Source organism: Mirounga leonina, unplaced genomic scaffold (assembly GCF_011800145.1).
Source record: "Mirounga leonina isolate KUSES-001 unplaced genomic scaffold, KU_Mleo_1.0 Mir_153, whole genome shotgun sequence".
Lineage (NCBI taxonomy): Eukaryota > Metazoa > Chordata > Mammalia > Carnivora > Phocidae > Mirounga > Mirounga leonina.
The window spans coordinates 17,143,349-17,169,893 of NW_023270387.1; the positions used below are offsets into that span (position 1 = coordinate 17,143,349).

A 26,545-nucleotide genomic window follows, 5' to 3' on the forward strand; every position below is an offset into this window, starting at 1 on the left:
TCACAGCGCTTACCAGAGCACATACCCTCCCCAGTGTCTATCACCCAGTCACCCCATCCCTCCCACCCCACCCCCCACTCCAGCAACCCTCAGTTTGTTTCCTGCGATTAAGAATTCCTCATATCAGTGAGATCATATGATACATGTCTTTCTCTGTTTGACTTATTTCACTCAGCATAACACCCTCCAGTTCCATCCACGTCGTTGCAAATGGCAAGATCTCATTCCTTTTGATGGCTGCATAATATTCCATGGTATATATATACCACATCTTCTGTATCCATTCATCTGTCGATGGACATCTTTGGACCACCACTTGTTTTAAAGTGGTTTGAAAAATCAGGTTCTTTGTATTTCAGACTGCTGCACAAAATAGCCTAAAATTCAGTAGAAATTCTAGAGGGCATTGGAAGCCCATTTTTCCAGTCCTTGAGTAGCAGTTGCCAACCATCTTGATTGAATAAATAACTATAGTATGCACTCAATAACCCACTTTTGTTTGTTCTGCCTCATCTGTTGCAAAGACACCCTGTTCACACGGTTAAGCTAACAGAGAGCCCATGCATCTCGATTGTCTTATTTTATATCAGAGGTAAACAAGGCCAGCCCTGGCTTTCATTCAGCAATGAAGAGACACAAACAGCTTTCTCTTTTAGCAGAGGAAGGGGAAACTAGTGGAGAGGCGGTTACTAGTGCCAGTTGGGTTTGAGGCAGTTACTCTGCGTTCGAACTAGTCTTTTTGAGATGTTTCTAAAGGACTTCCAGGTGGCCTCAGCCCATGTATGCAAACAAGGCTGTTGGTTTATAACATCAGCACTGTTTCACTTGTGTCTTTTTCTTTTAATGATTATAGCGGCCACCATGTGTTGTGGGCTGGTAGATGTCAGTCGGGAGAGTTAGACAAGTTCAGGAGGTTCTGGGACCTTTCTGTGTGAGTTTGGATAAATCTTCCGTGCTCTCTGGATCTGAGGTTTTCCACATTTGAAATTGGGTTGTTTATTGAGAATTATGAAATCACAGCTTTTCAGAGCTTACAGGGGTCCTTGTATGTCAATGTAGATGAGATTGACACCCCCAGGTCTGGACCAGGTCTAGAGGCGGTCCCTGGAGCACATACCACCTCTCCTTGTCCCACAGAATCTGGATGAGTGAGTGGGTTCATGTGAGAAGATAAAGTAGCAAGACAGAGCAGAAACTGCCCAGGCTTTGGACTTGGAGAGCGCTGGGGCGCTTACTTCTCTTTGTGAACGTGGGCGAGTTTCTTAATCGCTCTAAGTCTGGTTTTTTTTTTTTTAATTCTTTTTATTAATTTTTTTTAAAGATTTTATTAATTTGAGAGAGTGAGAGAGAGCACAAGAGCAGGGTGAGGGGCAGAGGGAGAAGCAGACTCCCCTCCGAGCAGAGAGCCCCACTTGGGGCTGGATCCCAGGACCCTGAGATCATGACCTGAGCCCAAGGCAGACTCTTAACCGACTGAGCCACCCAGGCGCCCCTCTAAGGCTGCTTCTTATCTGTGAATGGGGAATAACCCTCACGTCATAGGCGGTTGCAGAAAGTGAATGATTTTTTTTTTAAACCTGTACATCTGTGCTTCTGTAACTTCACAGACTCACAGAGTCAAGTGATTTGCTTGATCAGGAGGCTGCACCCCACCTTCAGGGCAACCCCAGGTGCCTCGCTCCTGGCCAGGGAGGAACTCCGGCACTCTGGTCCATACCTTATTACCCAGCACAGTCTCTCCTCGGTCAGCATCTTGGCGGTTGGTGGGGGAGCAGAGGTGAGGGTGGCGTTGACACTTTCTCTCTTCTCTCTTGCTGACAGCCATCTATCACACCTGCGAGGCCTCCAACTTCCAGTGCCTCAACGGACACTGTATCCCCCAGCGGTGGGCGTGCGATGGTGACATGGACTGCCAAGACGGTTCTGACGAGGACCCAGTGAACTGCGGTAAATGCCCATGCTTTGGCCTCCACCTGGAGCGTCCCTAGTGTCTGCCGTTCAGGAACAGAGGCAACAGTGGGCCAGGGATTGGAGTATTGTTCTGCTGTGCCCAGATGCCCACGCGGACAACTGAACACGCCCCCCCAGCTTCTATGTGGCACTGCCGTAGGATGTCGAGGGGCCTGTTGTGTTGTCCTCGTTGGCAGGCAAGCTGTTTTGCCTCACTGCTTTTCCATAACGGCTTCGAAGAGAAGAAATGGAAGCCAGTTCACCCACCCAGAGTGCTAAATACGGTCACCACATACAGAAATGACGCGTGTTCCGCCAGAAATTAGCCAGCAGTTTCTGTATAAATCGCATGCTTTGTGGCTAAGAGTACTGTGTTACCATCCTGTAGGAAAATGGCTCACCACCCCAAAGGTAGGACTTTTTCAGCATAACTGATTTCACAAAGAACTCTGAGGTAGTCACTTACCTTCACAAAATAGCCGCCACACAAACGCAAATATATGAAATTCTGTTTTATGCCAAGTATCTTTTTTTTATAAAAGATTTTATTTATTTATTTGACAGAGAGAGATACAGCGAGAGAGGGAACACAAGCAGGGGGAGTGGGAGAGGGAGAAGCAGGCTTCCCGCTGAGCAGGGAGCCTAATGCGGGGCTCGATCCCAGGACCCTGGGATCAGGACCTGAGCTGAAGGCAGACGCTTAACGACTGAGCCACCCAGGCGCCATCCCCCCACACACTTCTTTTTTTTTTTTTTTTAAAGATTTTATTTATTTGACAGAGAGAGACACAGTGAGAGAGGGAACACAAGCAGGGGGAGTGGGAGAGGGAGAAGCAGTCTCCCCGCTGAGCAGAGAGCCCGACACAGGGCTCGATCCCGGGGCCCTGGGATCATGACCTGAGCCGAAGGCAGACGCTTAATGACTGAGCCACCCAGGTGCCCCAATGCCAAATAACTTTAAGGTTCTCTGTCATTATCCTTTTTTTCTAATGTCAATAGGAAAAAAATCCCCGTGTTTCTCCTTTGCTCTCAGTATCCTGCTCACACAGTACTTCCAATACTTCTTGGCCACCACACGTGTGTTTTCCACATCAAGTAACTCTTCAGCACCAGCTGGGGGGGTGTCCTCCAGTTAACTTATTCCTTACTCTGTCTTCCTTGGAATGGTGTCAGGTCTCATGGGTGAGGGGTGCGGTCCCCAGCACTGCCCCCACCTCCCATGCCAGTCACCAGCCTCCGAGTTGTCACCCATACTTCGCACTGACCACCTATATATCCGGGTCCCCCTCCTTGGGGCCAGTGATTTACTGGAATGTCTCACAGAACGCAGGGAAACACGTCTCCTAGTTTGTTAGAAAAGGACGTGATAAAGGATAGAATGAACATCCGGATGGAAGAGATGCATAGGGCAAAGTATGGGGAAGGGTTGTGGGGCTTCCGTGCCCTGTCCAGACCTGCCGCTCTCCCAGCATCTCTGTGTTCAGCAACCTGGATGGCTCTCTGAGCCCCATACTTTTGGGATTTTTTTTTTTTTTAAGATTTTATTTATTTATTTGAGACAGAATGAGAGACAGAGAGCATGAGAGGGAGGAGGGTCAGAGGGAGAAGCAGATCCCCCTGCTGAGCAGGGAGTCCGATGTGGGACTCGATCCTGGGACTCCAGGATCATGACCTGAGCCGAAGGCAGTCACTTAACCAACTGAGCCACCCAGGCGCCCTACTTTTGGGATTTTTATAGTGGCTTTATCACGTAGGTATGACCGATCATTACCTCAGTCTCCATCCCTCGCCCCTTCCTAGAAGATCAGGGGTGGGGTTCAAAGTTCCAAGCCTCTAATCATGGCACGGTTTTTCTGGTGACCAGCCCCCATCCAAAAGCTATGCAGGAGCCCACCCAGAGTAGCCCCATTAGAACACGAGACACTTCTATTCTGTAGGGAATTACAAGGGTTTCAAGAGCTCTGTGCCAGGAACCAGGGGCAGAGACCAGTATATATATATATTTCCTGTTACTTGACACCATACGTCCAGATCTTCATGGGATTGTAGTCATTGTCTGCATGTTGTATGCCCTATTGCTCTCATGTCCAAGTATTGAAGATGTTTGCCTATGTCTGTATTTTTCTATAGTCAGCATTTTCATGGCAGATGCACATTCACTTTGTGTTTCTCTGACTTACTTAGCTGCTTCCTGGTCAGGCATTTGAGTGTTTTTAGTTTTACACTATTATGCGTAGTAAAATTATCCATGTCTTTGGAAATGAAGCCTTATTTTTTCTTGAAGATACTTCCTAGGATATGTTCCTCAGTATGGCATTGCTGGGTCAGAGGTTCTGATGGACTTCAGTGATTCTCATTAAGTGTCTCCATATTGAGTTTCCAAGCAATGATACCTGAAGCATCTGTCAGTAGCGTAGTGTCTGTTTCCCTGAGTCTCCTTGAACTTACATTTTAGCTGCTTTCACTGATTTAATGAATGGGAGTTTGTCTCGTGTAATTTTAATTTTATACTTTTTTAAAAAGAGCTTTTATACTTAACGACATTATTTCCCCGACTCATGGTACTCACTTCCTATTTCTGTTTGATGTCCTTTGAATAATTTCCTATTCCATGATGACCTTTTATGGGATTAAAACACATTTTCTTGCCTTGCACCTGACCCTCCTAGAACCGTTCTCCTAAGAGTTGGGTTTGCAGTGGCCATGACTGACCTGCTAGAATTTACTTTTAAGCCTAACATTGGGCAGTAGCTCTGCGTTCAGGAGAAAGGGTTATCTCATGCTAAGAATTCTCTACTAAGTGCGAAACCTAAGATTCTTAACATTTCTAGGATGGACTTTCTCCAAAAGGGCTTTGGTTTAGAATTCCTGAAGAATTAAGATGGTGATGTATGAGAGCTTTCAAAGACCAGGATTTATAATCAGAATTCATGTCCCCCTTTTTTTTATTCACTGAAGCTTTGCCTGAAAATATGTACTCATGAGGAGGTAACATGGTTCCATTTCTTCATGGATGAAAATGGAAAAAAAAAGTATCAGGAGGTGTTCAGTAAACATTTTTCTCCCCAGCTGCCAAATTCCGACCCTGTCCACGTAGGAAATTATAGTTGTATACCCTTTTGGGATATTTTTGTGCATACGTGCAAATTTAAATGTACTGTGTATTCTTGTTCTCTTTTATACAAGTAGTGTGCTATGCATGTTGTTTTGTAACTTGTTTTTTTCGTACAACTGTGTATCCACGATACATTTTTACAGAGTGCTTCCTCAGTGCCTTTATGACAGTCTCGTGTTCCTGTGTTCAATAAGGCACCGCAGAGTCCCCTATTAATGGACACGTGGACGGTTTTCTGTGCGTTACAAAGAGCCTTGCAATGAATAACCTCGTACTTACACTATTTTACACCTGGGTGGGTAGGTTACATTTTTACGATGGCATTGCTGGGCACAATGTGCCGCATCGGTAACTGTGGCCGCAGTTACCAGTCACCCACCTTCCTTGGGGGTGGTGCAGCTTTCTACCCGCACAACGACGCATGTGAGTGCCTGCCTGTTTCCTCTCCGTCATTTCCTTCCGTTGTCGCATTGCATTTCAGAGAAGAAGTGCAACGGATTCCGCTGCCCGAATGGCACGTGCATCCCATCCAGCAAGCACTGTGACGGTCTGCGGGATTGCTCGGATGGCGCGGACGAACAGCACTGTGGTGAGTCCTCTCCCTGCCCTGGGGAAGCGCATATAGTGGACTGAATTGTTGCATTTCCTCAGTACGTGCTGGTGGTTAGCTTTTAACCCGAGTTGGTGCAGGACTCTGAGAGGCTGATGGTGGCAGGGCACCGTGGTTTGGGTGAAGAGGAGCAGGGAGGGGGTTGGCAGCAGGGTGACGGCGGAATGGGTCGTAGCTCGGTGAACACTGTTGTTTGGTTGCAGTATATTCCAGGAGTCAACCCACTGTTTTGAATTGAACACTTACTTATCCTACTTTATTGGTTTTATTAGTGTTGCTTGGGTAACATTTTCGGCCAGGTGACTCTTTTATCCCAGTTTCCTTTAGACTCACAGAGGTTGTCTTGGGTCAGTGGTGCTCATCTGTGAGTATACTGTGCTTGGGTTCCCCGCCCTCCCCGATTCTGATGTAATTCGTCTGGAGCATGGCCTGGGCATTGGGATTTTAAAAAAAAAAGTGCTGCAGGTGATTGTGATGGGCAGCCCAGCTTGAGAACCAATGTCGCGATGCAGGGGTTAGCAGGATGGACTGTGGGGGAAAGCCAGCCCAGACGTAAGCCGTTCTGGGGAATGAAGTTTTCTTTAAACACGGTCATGACCTGTTTATGTGTTGTCTGGGGCCGCTTCCACACAAGAGTGGCAGCGTGGAGTAGTCGTGATAGAGACTGTAGGACTCGCACACCCTGGAGAATTCGCTCTCTGGTTGCGTCAGCTACCATTCTCTAGAGAAGCAGAACCCATAGGCTGTGTGTATCTCTGGGGAGAGATTCATTTTCAGAAATCCGTTCATGCGGTGATGAGGGCTGGCAAGTCCAAATCTGCAGGGTAGGCCGGCAGGCTGGAGACCCAGGTGGCAGGCTGATGTCGCAGTTCGAGTCCGAAGGCCATCATCTTCTGGCTGTGTCCTGGGTGGCCGTTTGTCTGTGCCCGCATCCCCGGTGTCTCCTCTTCGAAGGACCCTGCCCCTGTCGGATCAGGGACCCCCTCCCCCGGATGACCTCATTTAACTTTCATTACCTCTTTAAAGGCCCTGTCTCCAAATACAGTTACCCTGGGGGTTAGGGCCTTAACATATGAATTTTTAGGGATACGATTCAGTCCGTAACTCTGGTCCTTTATAGAAAAAGTAGTAGAGAGCCAGGATTCTGTGCCTAGTGATTAAGATCGTGAGCTTGGACAGCAGACACCCAAGTCTAGATGTCAGTTTTGGCTGGCTCCCCCTTCATTCGCTGGGTACTCTGGGCAAAATACTCAATGCTGCCATCCCTTCTGTTCTCCTGTGACAACGAGGCAGTAAAATCTCTCATAACCTTGTCTCGAGGGTCAGTTGCTCCAGCTCAGGGCTCGGCACACAGCAAGTGCCCAATAAGTGGGTCTTCCTGCTGTCTCCTGAGGGCACATCTGTACCCGCCCCCCCCCCCCCCAGTCCTGGGCGCTCATGGCCTTCTCCCCACCCCGGACCCCTTTCAGAGCCCCTGTGCACACGCTTCATGGACTTCGTGTGCAAGAACCGTCAACAGTGCCTGTTCCACTCCATGGTGTGCGACGGAATCATCCAGTGCCGTGACGGTTCTGATGAGGACGCGGAGTTCGCAGGATGCTGTGAGTGTGTGTGTGTGTGGGGGGGTGCGGGGCTGCAGGGGCGAGTCCCTGGAGACACTGCAAAGGGCTGGGCCTCTCTGGTTCACGGGTCTTGCTTGAGGGTCCAGTCTGGCCCTTTCTGAGAAAGACGGACCTTTGTTGCTTCAGAAGTACTGCTCTTTGGTGGTTGGTGTCCGTATCAGCGGAAGGTGTGGGAGGACCGGGGTCTTGACCCAGAGAGCCCCTTCTCCGACCGGCCTTTCCCGCACACCCGTCCCTCTGTAGCCCTTGCCTGGTGCCAGGGGTCTTCCCAGCACGAGTCACCGCTTTGCATGCGATGCATTTATTGGACTGCCTGTCTCCGCTACCTGGAGTGTGGGCTTCATGAGAGCAGGGCCTTTGTCTCGTGCACTGCCCTAGCCCCGCTCCTAAAACTGGGCCCTGCCTGTGGTAGCGACTCGTGCTGGTCTGCTTGGCCGCCATTACTAGAGACCACAGCCTGGGTGGCTAAAACAGCAAAATGCATTTTCTTCCAGTTCTGGAGACCACAAGCTTGAGGTCAAGATCTCGGGTCGAGTTGGTTCTTCTGCAGTCCCCGTCCTTGACTTGCTGATGGTTGCCTTCTTTCTCCCTCAGTGTCCCCTCTGTGCCTGTCTGTGTCTTGCTTTCCTTTTTTTTCCAGTCCTGTTAGATGAGGGTCCACCCTAATGACCTCATTGTCACTTAATCACCTCTTTAAAGACCCTGTTTCCAAATATAGTCACCTTCTGAGCTACTGGGGGTTAGGCCTTCAATTGGCTTTTGCCATCAAGGAGCCCGGTAGCCGGCCTATCTCTTGGTGGAGGACTGTTTGCTCTTTCTTCTCATTTCCAAGCAGTGTCCCACTTTGAGCTCTTCAGTATGGCAGTAACCTGGAATTTATGGATGCTTGTTCCTTATCTAGCCCAAGACCCCGAGTTCCACAAGGTTTGTGATGAGTTCAGTTTCCAGTGCCAGAATGGAGTGTGCGTCAGCTTGATCTGGAAATGCGACGGCATGGATGACTGCGGTGACTACTCGGATGAAGCCAACTGCGGTAAGAGCTTGGACCTTCAGCCTCTCGTCCCTAACCTCCGGTCACAGTGCCGCCTGTGGTTAAGGAGGCCGTTCTCAGCCCATTCCCATGCAGGCTCTGCCTTCTCCTTCCTCAGCACTGGTTCCTGCCAGCTCTCGAATCTCTGTAAGGAATCGAGTCTTGAAGTGGCAGCCTGCCCCCAGTCGGTGTTGGGGAATGTTTGTTCTGGTTCCTTTTCTTTCCCCAGTCGGGAAGTTCGCGTGATGTCTAAGAAATACAGTAGAGGATTTACAGTAAATCTTTTGGAGAGTGCTTCCCTCTCCTCTCCTAAAGGTTACAGATTCCACAACTTTATAGAGTCGTTGTCACTGTTGGGTCAGAGTCAGTAATTATATCATTCCTTTGGTAAAGCATCAAAATGAAAATTTGGCTATTATTTGTAAGATCCAGAAGCGTGGCTCAGAGAAGCATGAGCTGGGATCCAGGAAGATGGGGCTTGGGTCCAAGAAGCCGCCTTACCTGTATCTGGTAGGATTGTGCAGGCTGCCTGGGGACTTGGGCCTTGAGGAGGCCGTGTCTGTCTGGTTGGTGTGTATGTTCACGCTGACTGACGGTGTGGTTCATCTCCCCAGAAAACCCCACAGAAGCCCCCAACTGCTCCCGCTACTTCCAGTTCCAGTGTGAGAACGGCCACTGCATCCCCAACAGGTGGAAATGTGACGGGGAGAACGACTGTGGCGACTGGTCTGATGAGAGGGACTGCGGAGGTGAGGGTCCTGGGTCAGCCCGTCGCCAGGACACACCAGCACACGGCCCCCTGTCTGCACAGAACTGAAGCTGGTTTTGTCGCTGCCGGGCTCATTCAGTGATATTTGGGGCGCAACTGTCTGAGTTCTTTTCTACCCCCTCCCACTTTAGAAGCAGCGTGGTTGGTTTCTCCTGTTTTGAGGGCCATATTGTGCAGGCCACAGTGAGCGCTCTGGAGCTTGGCAACTCCAGGCAAGGCCCTGCGGACCAGCAGCATCCACATCTGCCTGGAGCTTGTGCGAAATGCGGGGTCTCCGACCCCCAGCCCAGGCCTCCCTTCTGAGTCAGACTCTGCATCGTAACAAGATCTCTAGGTGATGGGGGTGCCATGTCGTATCTGAGGAGCCCTGGTGTGGGATGCGTGCTCGTTACTTTCCTTTTGGGGGTTCTCCTCTCTGAACTGGGTCTCAGGGCAGCTGCGGTGGAATTGTAACCAGCATAGTGTGCAGACTCAGTGGGAGTTCTCCATCCACCCTCGCATTCTGAGTCACCTTCCTTCCATCAGCCTGCAAAAGCACTGAGCCCCTGTTGAACCCCTGCAAAAGCAAACTCATTCAGATATTAGCACAGATCAGATAATAGGGGTTAGGTGAATCTGCTCCAGAAAAGGGAAGAGGTTGCAGTCTGTTCTGGTACCCCATTATAAATGATTGTTAGTTGAGCTGCGATCAGAACCGTGCCTCCCGCTGGCCTCCCTGGGCTGGGGCAGCTCAAACGGGGACATCCACGCTGAGTCTGGGGACACATCTTGGTCTGGGATGAAGCGTCTTGTAACACTTTGGGCGTTCTGGCTTGCTTGTGTTTTGCTCAGAGTCACGTGTCCTCCCATCCCCCACTCCCGGGCCCTCTACGTGTCTGCCCAATTACTATCGCTGCAGCAGCGGGGCGTGCGTGATGGACAGCTGGGTGTGCGATGGGTACCGGGATTGTGCAGATGGCTCGGATGAAGAAGCCTGCCCCTCGCCTGGTGAGTGCTGGCCCTGCGCCTCCTGTGGCACCTGCCTTTGTGGAACGGACCTTCTGGGGGTACGCCCTGGGCACAGAGTGGCCCGGCTCAGTGCCCCCTGCCTTCTGGGACCCTGTGCTCGTGGCCGGGGCTGCTTCTCACCTCCAGAGCACTCAAGAGCTGGAGGGTCTCCTCTCCTCCAAGCGCCTTCTCATCTTCCTGCACAAAAAGGCCAGCCGCCCGGCTTCCCACCTGGGCTGTGGTTGGGCCCCCTTTGCTTCCTTCTCCACAGGAAATTACAATGGCAATTACAGGGGAAGTGTTTGCCTGCGTGTTAAACTCACGGGGTGCTGGCTAGCTGGCGCCCATCCTGCTAAAGGAGGGTAAGCACTGCCATCTAGTGGCCGGACCCAGACAGGCATCTGAAGGCCTGGGCAGTAACCGCGTTGCGGGAGGTGGGAGTCAACCCTGAGACCCTCAACTGTAGGCAGAACAGAGGTAAGGGTGCTGTGTCCTTTCCTGAGCGGGATTCTATTTCAGACTCGGTTAAAGTAAGAGAATAGACCGTTGTTTTCTTTTTCTTTTTTTTTTTTAAGATTTTATTTATTTTTCAACAGAGGGAGAGAGACAGCGAGAGAGGGAACACAAGCAGGGGGAGTGGGAGAGGGAGAAGCAGGCTTCCCGCTGAGCAGGGAGCCCGATGCGGGGCTCGATCCCAGGACCCTGGGATCATGACCTGAGCTGAAGGCAGACACTTAACGACTGAGCCCCCCAGGCGCCCCCCCTTTAACTGTAGGCAGAACAGAGGTAAGGGTGCTGTGTCCTTTCCTGAGCGGGATTCTATTTCAGACTCGGTTAAAGTAAGAGAATAGACAGTTGTTTTCTATGCTTTGCAAATACTTTTCCTAGCAAACTTCGAGATCAGCAGTCATTTTCCTGCTTTAAAACTAAATCGTCCCGGTGCTTCACTATTTGAAAACATCAGTGGTCTTCTCTTGTCCCGAGAATAGATCCTAACCCTTGAGTCCTATTTTCAAGGTCCTTCCTTACCTGCCATTACTTTGCATGTCTGCCAAGCCGAGCTCCTCATCCTCTCTGAACAGACCTGCTTCTTCTCTGGTGATACTCCTTCAGCAGAGTTTCTGCCTTACCAGAGACCTCTGTCCTCCTCGACCTTGCCCTCCCACTTCCCCCTCTCTGAAACCCACTGTCCATCGCAGCGGACTGAAGCATGGTTTTTGTAGCTAGAAGAGACCTTGATATGTCACCAGAGTTTATCAATGTACGGAACAGAGACCACCTGTAACGGAATCACTTGGGAGCGTTTGTAAGAACTACAGAATTAGGATTTCTGCATGGAGCTCAGGAGCTCCCCACGTGACTCTGCTGGGTTCACTGAAGTTTGAGATTCCTGCTTGGAGCAAGTGCACTGTTACCTTCCCTTGCAAGCCCACCACCACGGAGCGTTCACGGAGTCCTGTAATCGGCACGGATCTCTTTTCCAGTCTCATACTTACCTGTTGTCCTTTAGATTCTTCACTACGATCTGCCATGCACCGCTTTCTGGTCATCTCATGCATGGGCATCTTTCTTTTCCAAGCGATTATACAGACCTCATGTTTTGGGATCATGCCACATACTACTTTGAATCCCCCCTGTGCTTATTCCAAGAATAGGCAGATAACATCCTGTAAATGCTTCTCAAATTAAAACAAATTGTAAAATTTTTTGTTATCTCTGTCCTTGGCCCCCAAGACCCACCTATCTGTTTAATGATTCAATTCTCCTCTCAAAATTGTCTTTTGGTTATTGAAACCTCTGAGCAGGTATTAATATTAATAGGCTCTAGCAAATTTTGCTTAATGCAGGGAGCGGATTCCTATTTCCATCTTTCCTTCAGCCTCTGTGATTTCTTTCGTATGTATGTCATCAGGGCAAATTTAATTGGGTCTTCTCCAGCTCTCGGATCTGGTTTTTGCACTGCAAGTCTCCTAACTGGTCTCTGGGCCTTGTGTCTCTCCCCTTTACAGTTTATCTTCCGAGAGGCTGCATATGGATGCATGATCATGCCTTCCCCGGTCTGGAACCTTCTGGTGGCCCCCTTACTGTCCACGCATTAGTGTTGTGATGTGCCTTAGCTTGGCTTTCTAGCCTCATTTTTTACCGCTTTTCCCCGTGCACCATGTTTTAGCAGAGGGGTTCTAGGTGTAAGAGAGGCCCCTTTGAAAATCCAGTTAAAACCATGGGATGTGCACAATATCCCCAAATTAGTAATTGGTTCTTGTTGTTTCATTTGTTAGCTCAGGTTATTGTGTGCCGTCTGTTAGTGCTTTCCCCCTCTCAGTTGCCTCTAGGGGTCACTTTCTGCAAGGTCACCGTATCAATGATTTCTCAGCCCCAGAGTTTCTCTTGGGGGTATCCCTTCTACCAGCCCGGATCCTCCTCTCTGGGCCCAGTGTTGTCCAGGCCTGCTGCATGCCCACCGCCCCCGCCCTGCCCTCGGGCCTTCACTGCCCTCCTTGGGACTCCTTTTGCCTTTCCCTTGGTTTAGAGTCGCTGTTTCCTGGGTCTTGTGTCTTGCTTTTCTTGGTTTGCTCCCTTGTATTGTTGAAGTGCACCCTCCCATAGTTTTGTCCAGTGACAAGGTGGTGCAGAGGCCAAGGACACAGAGAAGACAGCCTTCAACGTGTTTGTCTTCTGAGTTTGCTGCTTGGGGTTTGTGCTTGTCACTCTCCGTGCCTGGGCCACACGGGTCTCCCGGGATGTGGCTTCTCCATTCTAAGGACTTGTTTGACTTCTCTCATTTTGGAGATCCTGTTTTCTTTTTTTTTTAAAGATTTTATTTATTTGACAGAGAGACACAGAGCAGGAACACAAGCAGGGGGAGTGGGAGAGGGAGAAGCAGTCTCCCCGCAGAGCAGGGAGCCCGATGTGGGGCTTGATCCCAGGACTCTGGGATCATGACCTGAGCCGAAGGTAGCCGCTTAACTGACTGAGTCACCCAGGCACCCCGAGATCCTGTTTTCTATATTCCAGATTTCTCTCCCTCATTCTTCATTTCCCTCTCTCTCTCTCTTTTATCTCTCTCTCTTTTTTTTTTAAGTTTAATCCCATTTTTTTGGTAGAGCACATTTTCCAGAAGGTTCCCTGGGAAACAGAACGTGGGAGGTATTGTTGAGGTCTTGCTTCTCTGAAAGTGTTTTTCTTCTGTCTTTGTATGTGAGTGGTAGTTGTTGGTCTGGGTTTGGAATTCTTGGTTGTCAGTAATTCTTCAGAATTTTGAAGGGATTGCTCCTGTCACTGAGCAGCTCCTGGGAAATCCAAAGCCATTTTGATTGTGATCTTTTGCATGTCACGTGTTTTTACTCTCTGGAAGCGTGTAGGGTGTACCCTTTGGCTCCAGTGTTTTGAAATTTCACAACGCTGTGCTTTTGATCTGGGTCCCTTTCCATCCAGTGTGGTGGATGGACACTGATAACCTCTTTCATTCCGAAAACTTACGTATTTGAGTTTGGGGAATTTTTCTTGAATTATTCCGTTAATCTTTTCTGTTTTCTCTTTCTTCCTGAAACTCTTGTCATTCATACATTAGATCTACTGATGTGGTCCTGTCACCTTACTATTTTTTTAATTGATCCCCCCCTTTTTCCCCCCCTCTATTTTCTGGAAGATTCAGCTGTACCAGCTCTGCTCCTGAGTTTTCCATTACAGTTACCTTTGAAATTTCTCATACTCTTCCTTTTGCATGGCATCCTGTCCTTTTTTCATGCAGAAATAGATATTCTTATGTTCTGAGCATATTGAAGATATTTATGTTTGAGGTTTTATTCTTACAGAGTCTCTCTTTCCTCCAAATGTTCTTTTTTTGCAGGGAAGGGGTCTGTACTCACTTCTGTCTTTCATGTCAAAGGTTTTTCCCCAAATAATCCTGGGTTGCTTACTTGTGTTTAAGGGTGGGGACCAAAATGCAAGAGATTCTGCACACAGGTAGGCTTGTCAGCTTTGAGTTTCATGGTGGGGCTGTTCGGTGGGGAACTGTTGATCTGGGTTGCTTGAGAATTTGTTCCCGAGGCTGGTCGATTTCCCTTGAGGAGATTTTTACAATCTCTTGCCTAGGGAATAAAGGTGTTCCTGCCAGGGCTTATGAGGATGGGGACCAGGGTCCTCGCGTTCAGCAATCTGAGGGTTTAACCCCCTCTCTTCAGTATGGCGTTCTTGCTCTTCACTAGGCCCTTCTAACCAGCCCTTTTTACCCTCCACGTAACAATCCTCCAGGCTTCGGGGGGGGTGACGTCCAGGGTGACTGTTGCATGGGGCTGGTAGGGGCAGGGCACGTAGGGAATCTTGTTGCTGCTCAGACATTCTTCGGTCTCTTCCCTTACTGCCTTTATTCCTCTTCTCTGTTCACAGATACCATTTTTCAGCTTTTTGAAGATTCTGTGATGTTGATCTTGTGGGTTCTTTGCTTTCTGCAGTGACAGTTTAGGATGGGCTACAGCCTTCTCTGGTCCCCTGAGTCACTTACCTCTGTCTGTGTTCCAGCTTCCAAGATTAGATGGCTGTGTCCTGTTGATCTGTCTTCCCTATCCAGAGCTTACATTTGTCTCCAGGCCCCCGTCGTCGTTCCAAATGCACCATAATTTCCTGAATTTCCTACCAGGTTGAGTTGGTTGCTCTTGCTGACCAGCTCCCTCAGTACTCAAAAAGTGAATTTTCGGTCATGATCCCAGGGTCCTGGGATCGAGCCCCGCATTGGGTTCCCTGCTTGGCGGGAGACCTGCTTCTCCCTCTCCCTCTCCCACTCTCCCTGCTTGTGTTCCCTCTCTTGCTGTGTCTCTCTCTGTCAAATAAATAAAATCTTTAAAAAAAAAAAAAGTGAATTTTCAAAACTTTTTCTTCCAGCAAATGTCACGGCTGCCTCCATTCCCACTCACCACGGGCACTGTGACCGATTTGAATTTGAGTGTCGCCAGCCAAAGAAGTGTATCCCCAACTGGAAGCGCTGTGACGGCCACCAAGATTGCCAGGACGGCCAGGACGAGGCCAACTGTCGTGAGTAGTCTCAGAGGAATTCACCACTCGGGAGGATTTCTGGAGAACAGGAGACCTCATTACTCCTGCTTCATTTCTCATAATAACCTTGTGATTTTGGGATTATCTCCATTTTAGAGATAGGAGAATCAGCTTCAGAGATCACCTTGTCAGTACCAGACTGGGATATTTATTTAGTTTTTTGTTTTGTTTTGTTTTGTTTTTGTTTTTTTGTGCAAGGTTGTGACCTTTTCATCATGCCACGTTCAAAGTTCTTATAGTGGAATACTCTGAAATAACAGAGGGAAACGAGGGACAGGGTAAAATTCAAATGGATCTTTGGGACATCAAGATAACAGGGCACATTGATCCCATACTGCCCAAAATCATAATAGGAACATTTCAGCCAAATAAGTAACTGCACAGTAAGATGAACATTGAAAATAATTAACAGAGGAAATGAAATAGGACCTTCCTCCTGGGTGAGATTAATTCATTAATTGGCGTTCTTTAAATAAGTTTCTTTTACCTGTTCCAAATCAGCCTTATTCATAAGGATGTTGTCTGGTTAAGGGTCTTAAAATCAAGATGTGCTCTATTTCCAATCTTCCTCAATCCATTAATCTGAGAGCCCTATCAAAAAAGGAAATGAGATTAACATGACAAGATTCTTCTTGGAGAAACTGGCCCCTGAAGGCTGCCGCATTCTCTTCCAAGTGCCAATTAATCATCTGTTTAATTATCAGCTTAAGGATTTTCAGAGATTAATAACAACCGTATTCTCTATTTCTTTTTTTTTTTTAAGATTTTATTTGACAGAGAGATAGCGAGAGCAGGAACATAAACAGGGGGAGTGGGAGAGGGAGAAGCAGACCCCCTGCCGAGCAAGGAGCCTGATATGGGACTCGATCCCAGGACCCTGGGATTACGACTTGAGCCGAAGGCAGACGCTTAACAACTGACCCACCTGGGCGCCCCCCGTATTCTCTATTTCTAAAACCTATGTTTTCCCACTTTAAAAAACGTTGAGACATGTTTCATAAAGAAACCTCAAACACCCACCAGCTTTACGACTCACCTGTTGTTTGGATATATTTTACCATGTGGAATAATTCTGGGAGGGGGATCTTGGTATTTTCTAAAACAATGCCCTTCAAAGAGTTTCTCCTAGACTATTCTGCATGACATGACCCCTGTCGATCATTCTGTTACTGTTTCTCTTTTCATGTTTCTTTGTAGTTTTTAATCACTATCTAAAACCACAGAGTGATTTGCTTACTTTTTTACTGTTTCTCTCAATAGAAAGTAAGCTCTGTGAGGGTAGGTCCTTTGTTGTACACATCACCATATTCTTGGCATCTTGAACAGTACCTGATTCATGGTAGGCCCTCCATGAATATTCACTGGTTCCGTAGATGGTTGGGAAGATGGGTGGATGGGTAGATGGATAAATGGAGGGGTAGATGGATGGGTGGATGAGTGGATGAATGGATGGGTAGATGGATAAATGAAGGGGTAGATGGATGGATGGATGGGTGTCTAGATGGGTGGGTGGGTGGATACTGGGTGGCTGGTTGAATTGGATGGGTAAGTGGGTGAATGGGTGGTTAGGTGGATGGATAGATGGAAGGATGAATTCCATCTTGGGTTTCTTATACTAGTGGGTCTCCAACGTTTTCTAAATTCTCTAGTGCAGTTTTATTTATAACCAAGCCCCCCCCCTTCCAACCTCCCCAAGGCAAACCAATTTCAGCTCAGCATGTCACAGAGCTCTATAATACAATGATTTTCCAGGAGATGGGGGATTGTAGTTTGTAAAAAGCCTCACATTTCCTTTCTTTCAATGACAATTACTATAATAGAGAGCTCTTTTTAAAAGTATATTTAATTGGGGGCCCCTGGGTGGCTCAGTCGTTAAGCGTCTGCCTTCGGCTCAGGTCATGATCCCAGGGTGCTGGGATCGAGCCCCGCATCGGGCTCCCTGCTTGGCGGGAAGCCTGCTTCTCCCTCTCCTACTCCCCCTGCTTGTGTTCCTTCTCTCGCTGTCTCTCTCTGTGTCAAATAAATAAATAAATAAATAAATAAATAAATAAATAAATAAATAAATAAAAGTATATTTAATTGAAGTCTGTACATCCACACTAGCGACATGCACAGTCTTAATTCGTCATTCATGTGAGCACTCGCCGATTGAGGATAGTTGTTAAAACTTTCCACCCCACCCCAACCCCCTGTATCTTTTTGTCTCTAGGAACATAATTCTGGATCCATTGTCCATTCCTGTTGACCATGCTGGTTCTCTCGCGAGAACATTATCCAGTTTTTCTACCTGCATCTCAAAGTGTGCTTTTCAGAAGCAGATGCAGTGTCTCAGAGAGAAAACAAGATTCCTTGTTCTCATTCTAGAACAGAAGTTTTGAACCCTGGCCAATTCCAGTGACTCACTGTGGAGCCTGTAAATTATTGCACTCACTCTAGATCGTTTGACCCCAAAGCTCTTCCTCTTGCGGGAGGCAGATTCCTGTTGTTCATGTCAGATAAGGAGGCATCCCAGTGCCACCGTGGGGGTTACTAGTCCTTGTTCCAGAGGCGTGTTTTGAATCAGAAGCTAATTAGCGCAGACCACTTTTCCTAAACACGATCTGCTGTTAGCACAACGTGCCCTCCCCCTGTGTTGTAGCCACACACAGCACCTTGACCTGTATGAGCAGGGAGTTCAAGTGTGAGGACGGTGAGGCGTGCATCGTGCTCTCGGAGCGCTGTGATGGCTTCCTGGACTGCTCGGACGAGAGCGACGAGAGGGCCTGCAGCGGTGAGTGCCAGCCCTCGGGCCCTGGGCTCAGCCTCCCCCCACCGCGGGCACTCTGCCGGGAGCCTTGTGAGCCTTTCCTCAGCCTGAAGGGGAAACCGCTTTTTGCCCGGTTTTGGAGAGCCCGGTGGAGGGAGGCTTGTCCCGCCTCGTGCGGGTGCACCATGCTCCCAGAGCCTCAGGCTTCATGGCGGGGTGGACGCAGTCCTTCTGTCTGGAGCGCCTTTAGTAATTGTCCTAGTCTTTTTGGGCTGCCATTAACAGAACATCATAGCCTGAAGGGCTTCTAAACAACAGAAACTTACTTCTCTCAGCTCTGGAGGCTGGAAGCCCGGATCAGAGCACCAGCAGATGCCACGTCTGGTGAGGGCCCGCTTCCCGGTTCATAGACAGCCGTCTTCCCTGTGTCCTCACATGATGGAAGGGGTGAGGGAGCTCTCTGGGGTCGCTCATCTCATCTCCTGAGGACTCCATCCTTAGGACCTGATCACCTCCCAACAGCCCCGCTTCCTGATCCCATCACGTTGGGGATTGGGTTTCAGCATATGAATTTGGAGGGACACACGCATTCGGTCTGTCGCAGTAATGGATCCTGCTAGGACATTGTCCCTGGACCTGTAGAATTCTCTCTTGAGAAACAGGCTTACCTCCGTGTAGACAAGGAGGCGAAATGCAAGGAAAATACCGTGACTGGAAATTTAGGAGACCCTGGGCAAGGTCGTATAGGATGGCTTGAACTCTTTTTTTTCTGTGATGTCTTAAGAGGCTGGCCGTGGCCTGACAATCTAGATCCTGGTAGGTCTGCTTAAACATCAAGGGACCTCTTGGGTCCTTTGAAACACAAGGATTTGTGAGATACCACTTTCTTTCCCTTTCCCCCTTCATCTCTCTAGATGAACTAACTGTATACAAAGTACAGAATCTTCAGTGGACGGCCGACTTCTCTGGGGACGTAACGTTGACCTGGACGCGGCCCAAGAAAATGCCCTCTGCTGGTTGTGTCTATAACGTCTACTACAGGTGGGTCCCGTCTTTGCCGTGAGAGAAGAAAACAGTGTTCTCACCAGCACTGGACGTTCTGCAAACTCTTGTGGTGGTCAAGAGCAGAGCGGCTCTTCGTTAGCCGAGCCCAGCGTCCTCTGCGACCCCACACTGCTCTGATGTGACCATATCCTTCTTCTTCTGGCCAGGGTGGTCGGAGAGGGCATCTGGAAGACCGTGGAGACACACAGCAATAAAACCAACACCATCTTAAAAGTCTTGAAGCCAGACACCACGTATCAGGTCAAAGTGCAGGTCCAGTGTCTCAGCAAAGTGCATAACACCAACGACTTCGTGACTCTGCGGACACCAGAAGGACGTAAGTATTCTGGTTTCCGTTTATGGTGTGTCCAAGACCTACTGTGGGATTTGCAGAGAGTTTCCCAAGGACACTCAGGAGTGTGGGAACCTAATGACGTGGGCCGCACATATACAATATATATATATACAGCCTGAGCTGTTGAGCACGGAGTCTCCTTATTAGGTCACGTGGTGTTTTGCTACCTCCGGAAGTTAACTTCAGATCGTGCCCAACATGGCCGCCTTTTGCGTAGCTTCTCTAGCTCCTGTCTCTGCCTTCAATCTCCTAGTACTCAGTATTTGTGAGATCATCACTGTTAAAATATGAGGCATGTCAGGAGTACCAAGGCTCCGTTTTCAAGAGATTTACCGGAACTCACATGTCCTAGAGAATTCCCTGCTTCCTCGCCTCTCACGGTAGCTGACGTCAGGTGACCCCATGCTTATTCCAGTGATCTTCGTCCCCAGGGTCTTGTGAACTTTGCGTTTGCGAGGGCCCGTGCTTACATTTGGGTTACGGTTGGAGACCTCTGTATGAACTCCTGTTGATCTTTTTTTTTTTTTTTTAAGATTTTATTTATTTATTTGAGAGAGAGAGAATGAGAGAGAGCACATGAGAGGGAGGAGGGTCAGAGGGAGAAGCAGACTCCCCGCCGAGCAGGGAGCCCGATGCGGGGCTCGATCCCGGGACTCCAGGATCATGACCTGAGCCGAAGGCAGTCGCTTAACCAACTGAGCCACCCAGGCGCCCCTGAACTCCTGTTGATCTTGATGTACGTTCAGATGCTCACGTATAAAATAGTTACAGATACGTGTCCACAGGCAGGCTGGTATCACATAAATACCATAATCACATAAATCACATAAATCACATAAATTGCTCTGTCAGCTGGGAAGGCCCAGACAGATGACACTTCCATAGCAGTGAGCACACGTGTCACTAAGATCGAGGCTTCTGTGCCATTCTTCATAAAAAGGAACCAGGGCTCCTGAAGCTCCTTGAAACTCCTTGGTTGCTTCCAGCACAAGGGCAGGATAGCTACAGGGGGGGCCTGGAGAAAGCACGGAGGTGTGAAGCACAGCAAAACTGACACCTGTGTGTTGTGATTTTGTTAACACTTGTTTAGTAGAGCCCGGGGGTGTCAGACGGTCATCCAAGGCCTGCAAGGGAGAATTGAAATAGTTTCCGGAGGAAGTACACAGCACACCCCATGTGACCCTGAAGCAGGGTGCGGGCAGGGTGCGGGCAGGGTGCGGGCAGGGTGCGGGCAGGGTGTGGGCAGGCTGCGGGCAGGGTGCGGGCAGGTTGCGGGCATACAAGCTTACAGCCTTTCTTGGTGGATAGGTCCCAATGCTGGCTCTGGATTCTTTCTAGTCTTTGTTTCAATCTCAGGAAAGTTCCTCTCCTTTACCAGTATGCAGATGGGTTTTAACCCTGAGCTGACTCTTTTCTAGTGCCAGACGCCCCTCAAAATCTCCAGCTGTCACTCCACAGGGAAGAGGAAGGTGTGATTGTGGCCCACTGGTTTCCTCCCACCCACACCCATGGCCTCATCCGAGAGTACATTGTAAGTAACTTCTAGGAGCGACGCGCCTTGTGTGTCTCTGTGAATAGATTTCTGGGTCTGCCAGAGCAGAAACGTGTTCTGAATGGCTAGGTCTTGATTTGATGTAGCTGGGTAAATCGTGTTCCACCCATTAGAACACTTGGCATCTCACCTCCCTCTCTCTCCCTGCCTCCTTCTAAGGTATCAGGATGTCCCAGACCATTGGTTACCTTACTAATAATTTCTTCTTTTCGCTTTAGGTGGAATACAGCAGGAGTGGTTCCAAGATGTGGGCCTCCCAGAGGGCTGCTAGTAACTTTACTGAAATAAAGAATTTACTGGTCAACGCTCCATATACTGTCAGAGTGAGTATCAGCCCCCATTTCAGCCATCCGGGCAGTCTCAGAACACAAGAACTCCGTGCTTACCTTTATGAGAGACTTACTAGTAGTCTGCTAAAAGCCTAACCCCTTGCTCTGGGAGGTCATCATCACTGCAGTCTCTTAAACCAGTGCCACAGAGAACTTGAAATCAGATTTCCCTCAGATAACCAAGAATTTATGGTAATGCAGCTTTACCTGCTTTTAACCCAGATTTTCTGCTAGCGTTCCAGCTCCTTTACTCTTGCACTTGCCACTTTTCTGCTTCTCCTTAGCTGCAAGGTGTTGCAGAGCTATGGTAAGCGGCATTTAGAAGCCCCTATCATAGGGATCTTAGGCAACATGCTATCAATACCTTTAGCAGAAAAGAGACCGATTTTGTGCAGAACATGTTTGTTGGGACCATTAACTGTGCACCCAGACTCCCTGACACTGACGATTTTCTCAGTCCCCTTTTTCATATACATGTATGTTTATGTCTGTATGGACCCACAGGTGCACATACACCCCGTCCCCCAGCCTATAGAAGAACCTGAGACCTGTCAATCAACAGAAATCCATCATGCCTGCACTGTCACAGCTCCCTTTGCCCAGATCCCACCTGTTTTCTCCTCCCCCCCCGTTGTTGCAGTTGCTGGGGCCTCTGCGTGTCTGGGATCCCCCTGCATAGACTGTTTGCCACCCTCACTGCCAGAGTCTCGGCCCCGTAGCTCCTTCGGAACCCTCACTGTATGGCACATTGCCTTTATTTTATACTAATTCACGCTCTGATTTGACAAGGTGGCTGCAGTGACAAGCCGTGGAGTAGGAAACTGGAGCGATTCTAAATCCATTACCACCGTCAAAGGAAAAGGTAAATGATCCCAGTGTTTGCAGATTGAGAGAAGATAGAAACCCTTTGGAAATGACTTTCAGCACGACTGGGAGACGGAGAAGCATAGATGAGAAAACTTCACACGACTTCCTTCCCCCTGCCAACATGCATGCATCTCCAGGGGTTTCCGTAGTGCTTTAGATACGGAGTTTCTCTGGGGGCTGTCGAAGGCACTTCTCCCCCCAGAGCCACGCAGTTCTTATGGTGCAGACATACAAAGGGATTTCCAGAGGCCATCATGCCCAGCTCTTGTGCTCACGTGCGATATCCAAAATAAAAGGACTCGTTCCTTCTCGCAGCAGATACGGATGATTTTGTATGTGTCCGTGGATGGCGTTTGTAAGAGCGCCATGCTGACACGTGTAACTTCCCCAGTGGCACTGACAAACGATGCCGAGGTGGTAGTTTCTAGTGCTTTGCATACATCGGCCCATCTCATCGAACCCTTAGCACCCTCCAAACAAAATCTGTAAGAACAGATGAGGAACTAGAAAGCAGTTAAGTCACTTCCTGCACAGTCAATAAACGGCAGAGAGCTGGGATAGGAGCCTGATCCTCCCGACTCCAAAGCCTGTACCTCTAACCGCCAGGCTGCCCTGCCTGCCCTGGGCTGAGATCCCTGCTCCCATGCACCGTCCTGCTGGCATGTGTGCCTCGCGAGGGCCGGGGTCCCATCTGGTTTCCTCCGCTCTCTCACTGGTGTCGAGGAGGAAGCCGGTGACGAAGGAGTGAATTAAAGCAATTAAAAGGAAGGCTTCTGGCACACTTGGGGAGACCAACTATGGCTCCTGTTCCCCAGTGGTTTCCAGAACTTAGCCTTGGCACCTGTGGCTTTCGTTTCTGGACAGGAGTGTTCTCATGGAGTGTGGTTGGAGGGTTTTACCTTAACCTGAGCCTGCGAGAGATGGGCTGTAGGTTATGGAGAGTCACTGTAAAATTTGGGCTCATTGAGATCAGGGCAGGAGGGCAGCCGATCTTTGTAACAGGGTGCTTGGCGGTAATTAGAAAAAGCGTACCGAGTGCACACTCGCCTAAAGTTTTGATGGGTTTGTCATTTCCCTCTACAAAATCGATCAAAACATACGTACTGAAAAGAAGGGACACTGGAAGTTCAGCAATAAGACACGTACACGTACCTTGAATTCCCTGAGCACAAATCACACCTGCCTTGGAAAGTCTCTTACAGTTCTTTCGTCTAATTTTGTTGGTGAGCCTCAGCTCTTCATACGGGTGTTGGTTAGGACCCATACAGGAGGCCACGGTGTGTGGAGTCAGAAAGTACGAGTTGTGGTCTGTCTGTGAGGCTGTGTCACCATGATGTCATGCAGAGGACACACGCAGCAATGGTGTCCGCCAGAGCACCATGTTCATGAGCGGATGCGGGGGATTAATAATGAGAGAAGTAACCATGTATTGAGCACTTATGTACTAAGCACTGTGCTTATTGTTTTATGTGAATCGATCTCCCTTAATCCTTACCAGTCCTATAAGTATTCTTGTGCTCATTTTGTAGCTAAGGAGATTGGCTTTGGGAAGGATTGTGACCTATATCCCCAGTCACCACGGTTATACCTCAGGTTGGCTTTACGGCAGCATCTGCACTATTTTGCTCAGAGCTGGTGACCTGAAACTCCTAATATCCTTTTTACTTCCTCACACCCACTCTTATTACATGGTTGATCATCTGGAGGGACTCCTCTAGATTTTGGTTTATCTCTTTGGCCACCAAATCTTACCCACTTCTTCAAGTGTCTCTTGCCTTGCCTATATAAGAAGGCGACGTGCTAAACAGCCCAGTATACAAGTTGTCATTTAAATACTGTCTTCCAATAGCAGTTATCCTACTGAGCCCTTTGGATTATGGCTGGCAGAGCATGGTCCGCCATCTTACGGGCAGACCTTCTGAATGGTAAGCACCATGCTCTCATCACTTGAATGGAGAGGGGTCTTTTCTCTCTGCCCCTTTCATCGTGCCCGTGCCAATGACTTACCAGCTCCTTAGTCTGTCATAGGTAAGACTTAATTGGAAACGGAAAGAAAGGGAACGTTGGTTGAGTTAACATTAGTACAAAGATAAGTAACTTGAACCGTTGTCTAAGTGTCCAAATGGGAATTTGAACTCAAGTTTGCCAGATTCCAGAGGCCACGTTCTTTCCATTTTGCCACACGGGTATTTACAATGTATGCCCTCCGATTTATCAACCTTCGAGGAGGACGTGAGGCCTCTGGGACTTGGTTAGTGCCAGGAGAGGTGGTGCCCACTGGAATGCATGCACTTTTCAGAAGCAGGCTGCGCTGGGCTGTTTGGGGGCATTTACATCATGGAACTTTTCTGCTCGACCCAGTTGCCAGGATAGCTGATGGAGCCAAGATAGTTGTGTGATCCACCCTCAGCTCTAGGACAATGGCAGTAAAAGAGACAAGTGAGAACAGCCAAAGACCTGCCCTTTCCTCCTGCACTAAAAAATCGCTTTGTTGAGTTGAAAGCTGTGAAGTCCTGCCTTCCTCACTTTTCATCACGTGGTTTCTCTTTTTGAATTCCTTTTTTTTGTTTTTAGTGATCCCACCACCAGATATCCACATCGACAGCTACAGTGAGAATTCTCTGAGCTTCACCCTGACCATGGAGAGTGACATCAAGGTAACATTGGGATTTCAAACTGGCAGTTGGGTGGGGCTCTTCTTGTGATGGAACCGCTGTGGCCTGGGACAGTACGAGGAAGAAGAGTGAATGACTCGGTCCAGTAAAACCAAAATACCAGGACTAGGTTGATTCCTTCCCCCATGAAGAACAACTTGAGTCCTTCTCGTGTAATTATCCTGCCTCAGCCTGGTGCCTTTTTTTTTTTTTTTTTTAAGCCATATAATTAAATGGTTCACAGCTACAGTGCAAATAAAGAGTTGGTGTTAACAGAATATGTATGCCCTGTAATTTTCAGCTTTATTGGATTTCCTGGTGCGAAGCACTAAGGCAGAGGTTCCCACAGTGAGAGAGAGAGAGTCAGATACCTTAGAAACATATCTACTTACAGCCACTATGCATCCTCCCCTTCTGGCTCCACCACCCCTTCCGTGCGGCCCATCTGCAGGGCCCGTTCCACCATAAGCCTCTGTGTGCCTGTGGTTTTCCAAGTTGAGATTCACCTTCCATAATGTCCTTTCTTTCTTATCAGTTTTTCCTCACATCCTCCCTGTCTGTGAAGCTGTGGTGGGACAAACAGCCTTCGGATCCCTCGTGCCACTTACTGAACCACAATTTGGTGGCCTGACCTTGGCTTCAGAGACCGTTGCTGCAAGGGATGGCCTTTCCATGAACCCTGTCTATATAGTCTTTGCTCTTGAAAGCATTTTGAGTTTTTTGTTGTCGCCCCATATTTAAAGATCTTCAGATCAAATCCTTTTACGAGCTCAGGACTTAGAAAAGGTAATGTTTCCTGAGGCCTGGGTCTATTTGCTCCTGTTAAGACCGTGGGAGCTAAGCAAGCCCCTTTCGTATTGACCTCTTGGCCTTGACTGCAAGGATCACCTGAGCTAAGATGTATCCTTCATTACCATAATGTAATTCTCTTTAAAGTTGTTCCTCTTTCTGCCTTTATGAATAGGCCCTTGTCCTTTTATTCTGCACCAGTTTTTTTGTTTGTTTCATCACATCTATAGTATATATTACAGTCTCATGTTTTGTTTTTAGAAGTAGGTGCCATATAGCTAAATATTCAATGATAGCACACAGGGAACCTGTCTAAAGATCAAAAGAAACAACCCGTCCATTTTAAGAAAGGAGATGCCTAAAGGAACAAGAGCAAAGGGGTGCCTTCTGCGTTTGCTATGCTCCCTGGCTGTGTGCTGTTCCCCTAACATGTTTCTTGGTTCCTGGCAGGTGAATGGCTATGTGGTGAACCTTTTCTGGGCATTTGACACCCACAAGCAAGAGAAGAGAACTTTGAACTTCCGGGGGAGCATCTTGTCACACAAAGGTAACACCTTGGAGCTAGTCGGTGTGTGAGCAGGGAGGAGTAGGGAGATCAAGACCTCCTGGTGTCAGAGCTTGTGTGGGGGCTGCCTGGAAGAGGGGCTTTTCTCTGGCTGCCATTCTGGGTGAGCAGATTAAAGAGACTGTGAATGACTCCTGCCTCCAGGGGCGGGTCCACTTGGTGGCTCCTCAGCCTCCTTCTCTAGCTCGTTGGCCCTTAATGGAAGTCGGGGGCTTAAAAGAGGAGAAACTAGAAAGAAGCCAGATTAACCCTATACCAATTATTTTTGGGGTCCAAAAAAAAGTTCCGAGAGTGAGATGCCTGCCCCTCCTTTCTGGCGTGGTTTGCTCCTCCTTTGCTAATACCAGGTACACAGGACATGGGGCAGAGTTGCTCTTCAGTGCACATTTATTGAGCGAATGGACAAACAAGCTGAGCTAAGGGAGGAGGGAAGGTAGTGTCCCAGTCCTTCTTGTATCTATGCACCTGCTGTGCATAGGCATTTACCTAGGTGTTCCGTGTGTACCATT

At 48.6% G+C, this 26,545-nt stretch overlaps 1 protein-coding gene across 2 annotated transcripts in view; it reads left to right on the forward strand.

Annotated features, from left to right (window-relative positions):
• The window catches only part of SORL1 (sortilin related receptor 1), a 154,232-nt gene that overhangs the window by 107,927 nt on the left and 19,760 nt on the right, over nucleotides 1-26,545 (forward strand). For both annotated transcript variants that reach the window (XM_035009158.1, XM_035009159.1), the window contains exons 26-40: nucleotides 1,822-1,947; nucleotides 5,547-5,654; nucleotides 7,145-7,276; nucleotides 8,199-8,330; nucleotides 8,942-9,076; nucleotides 9,928-10,083; nucleotides 14,965-15,114; nucleotides 17,774-17,905; nucleotides 18,796-18,922; nucleotides 19,093-19,262; nucleotides 20,699-20,811; nucleotides 21,051-21,155; nucleotides 21,951-22,023; nucleotides 24,603-24,685; nucleotides 25,922-26,018. In XM_035009158.1, the coding sequence (XP_034865049.1) occupies nucleotides 1,822-1,947; nucleotides 5,547-5,654; nucleotides 7,145-7,276; nucleotides 8,199-8,330; nucleotides 8,942-9,076; nucleotides 9,928-10,083; nucleotides 14,965-15,114; nucleotides 17,774-17,905; nucleotides 18,796-18,922; nucleotides 19,093-19,262; nucleotides 20,699-20,811; nucleotides 21,051-21,155; nucleotides 21,951-22,023; nucleotides 24,603-24,685; nucleotides 25,922-26,018 (1,839 nt within the window). The remainder of the gene's footprint in view (nucleotides 1-1,821; nucleotides 1,948-5,546; nucleotides 5,655-7,144; nucleotides 7,277-8,198; nucleotides 8,331-8,941; nucleotides 9,077-9,927; nucleotides 10,084-14,964; nucleotides 15,115-17,773; nucleotides 17,906-18,795; nucleotides 18,923-19,092; nucleotides 19,263-20,698; nucleotides 20,812-21,050; nucleotides 21,156-21,950; nucleotides 22,024-24,602; nucleotides 24,686-25,921; nucleotides 26,019-26,545) is intronic.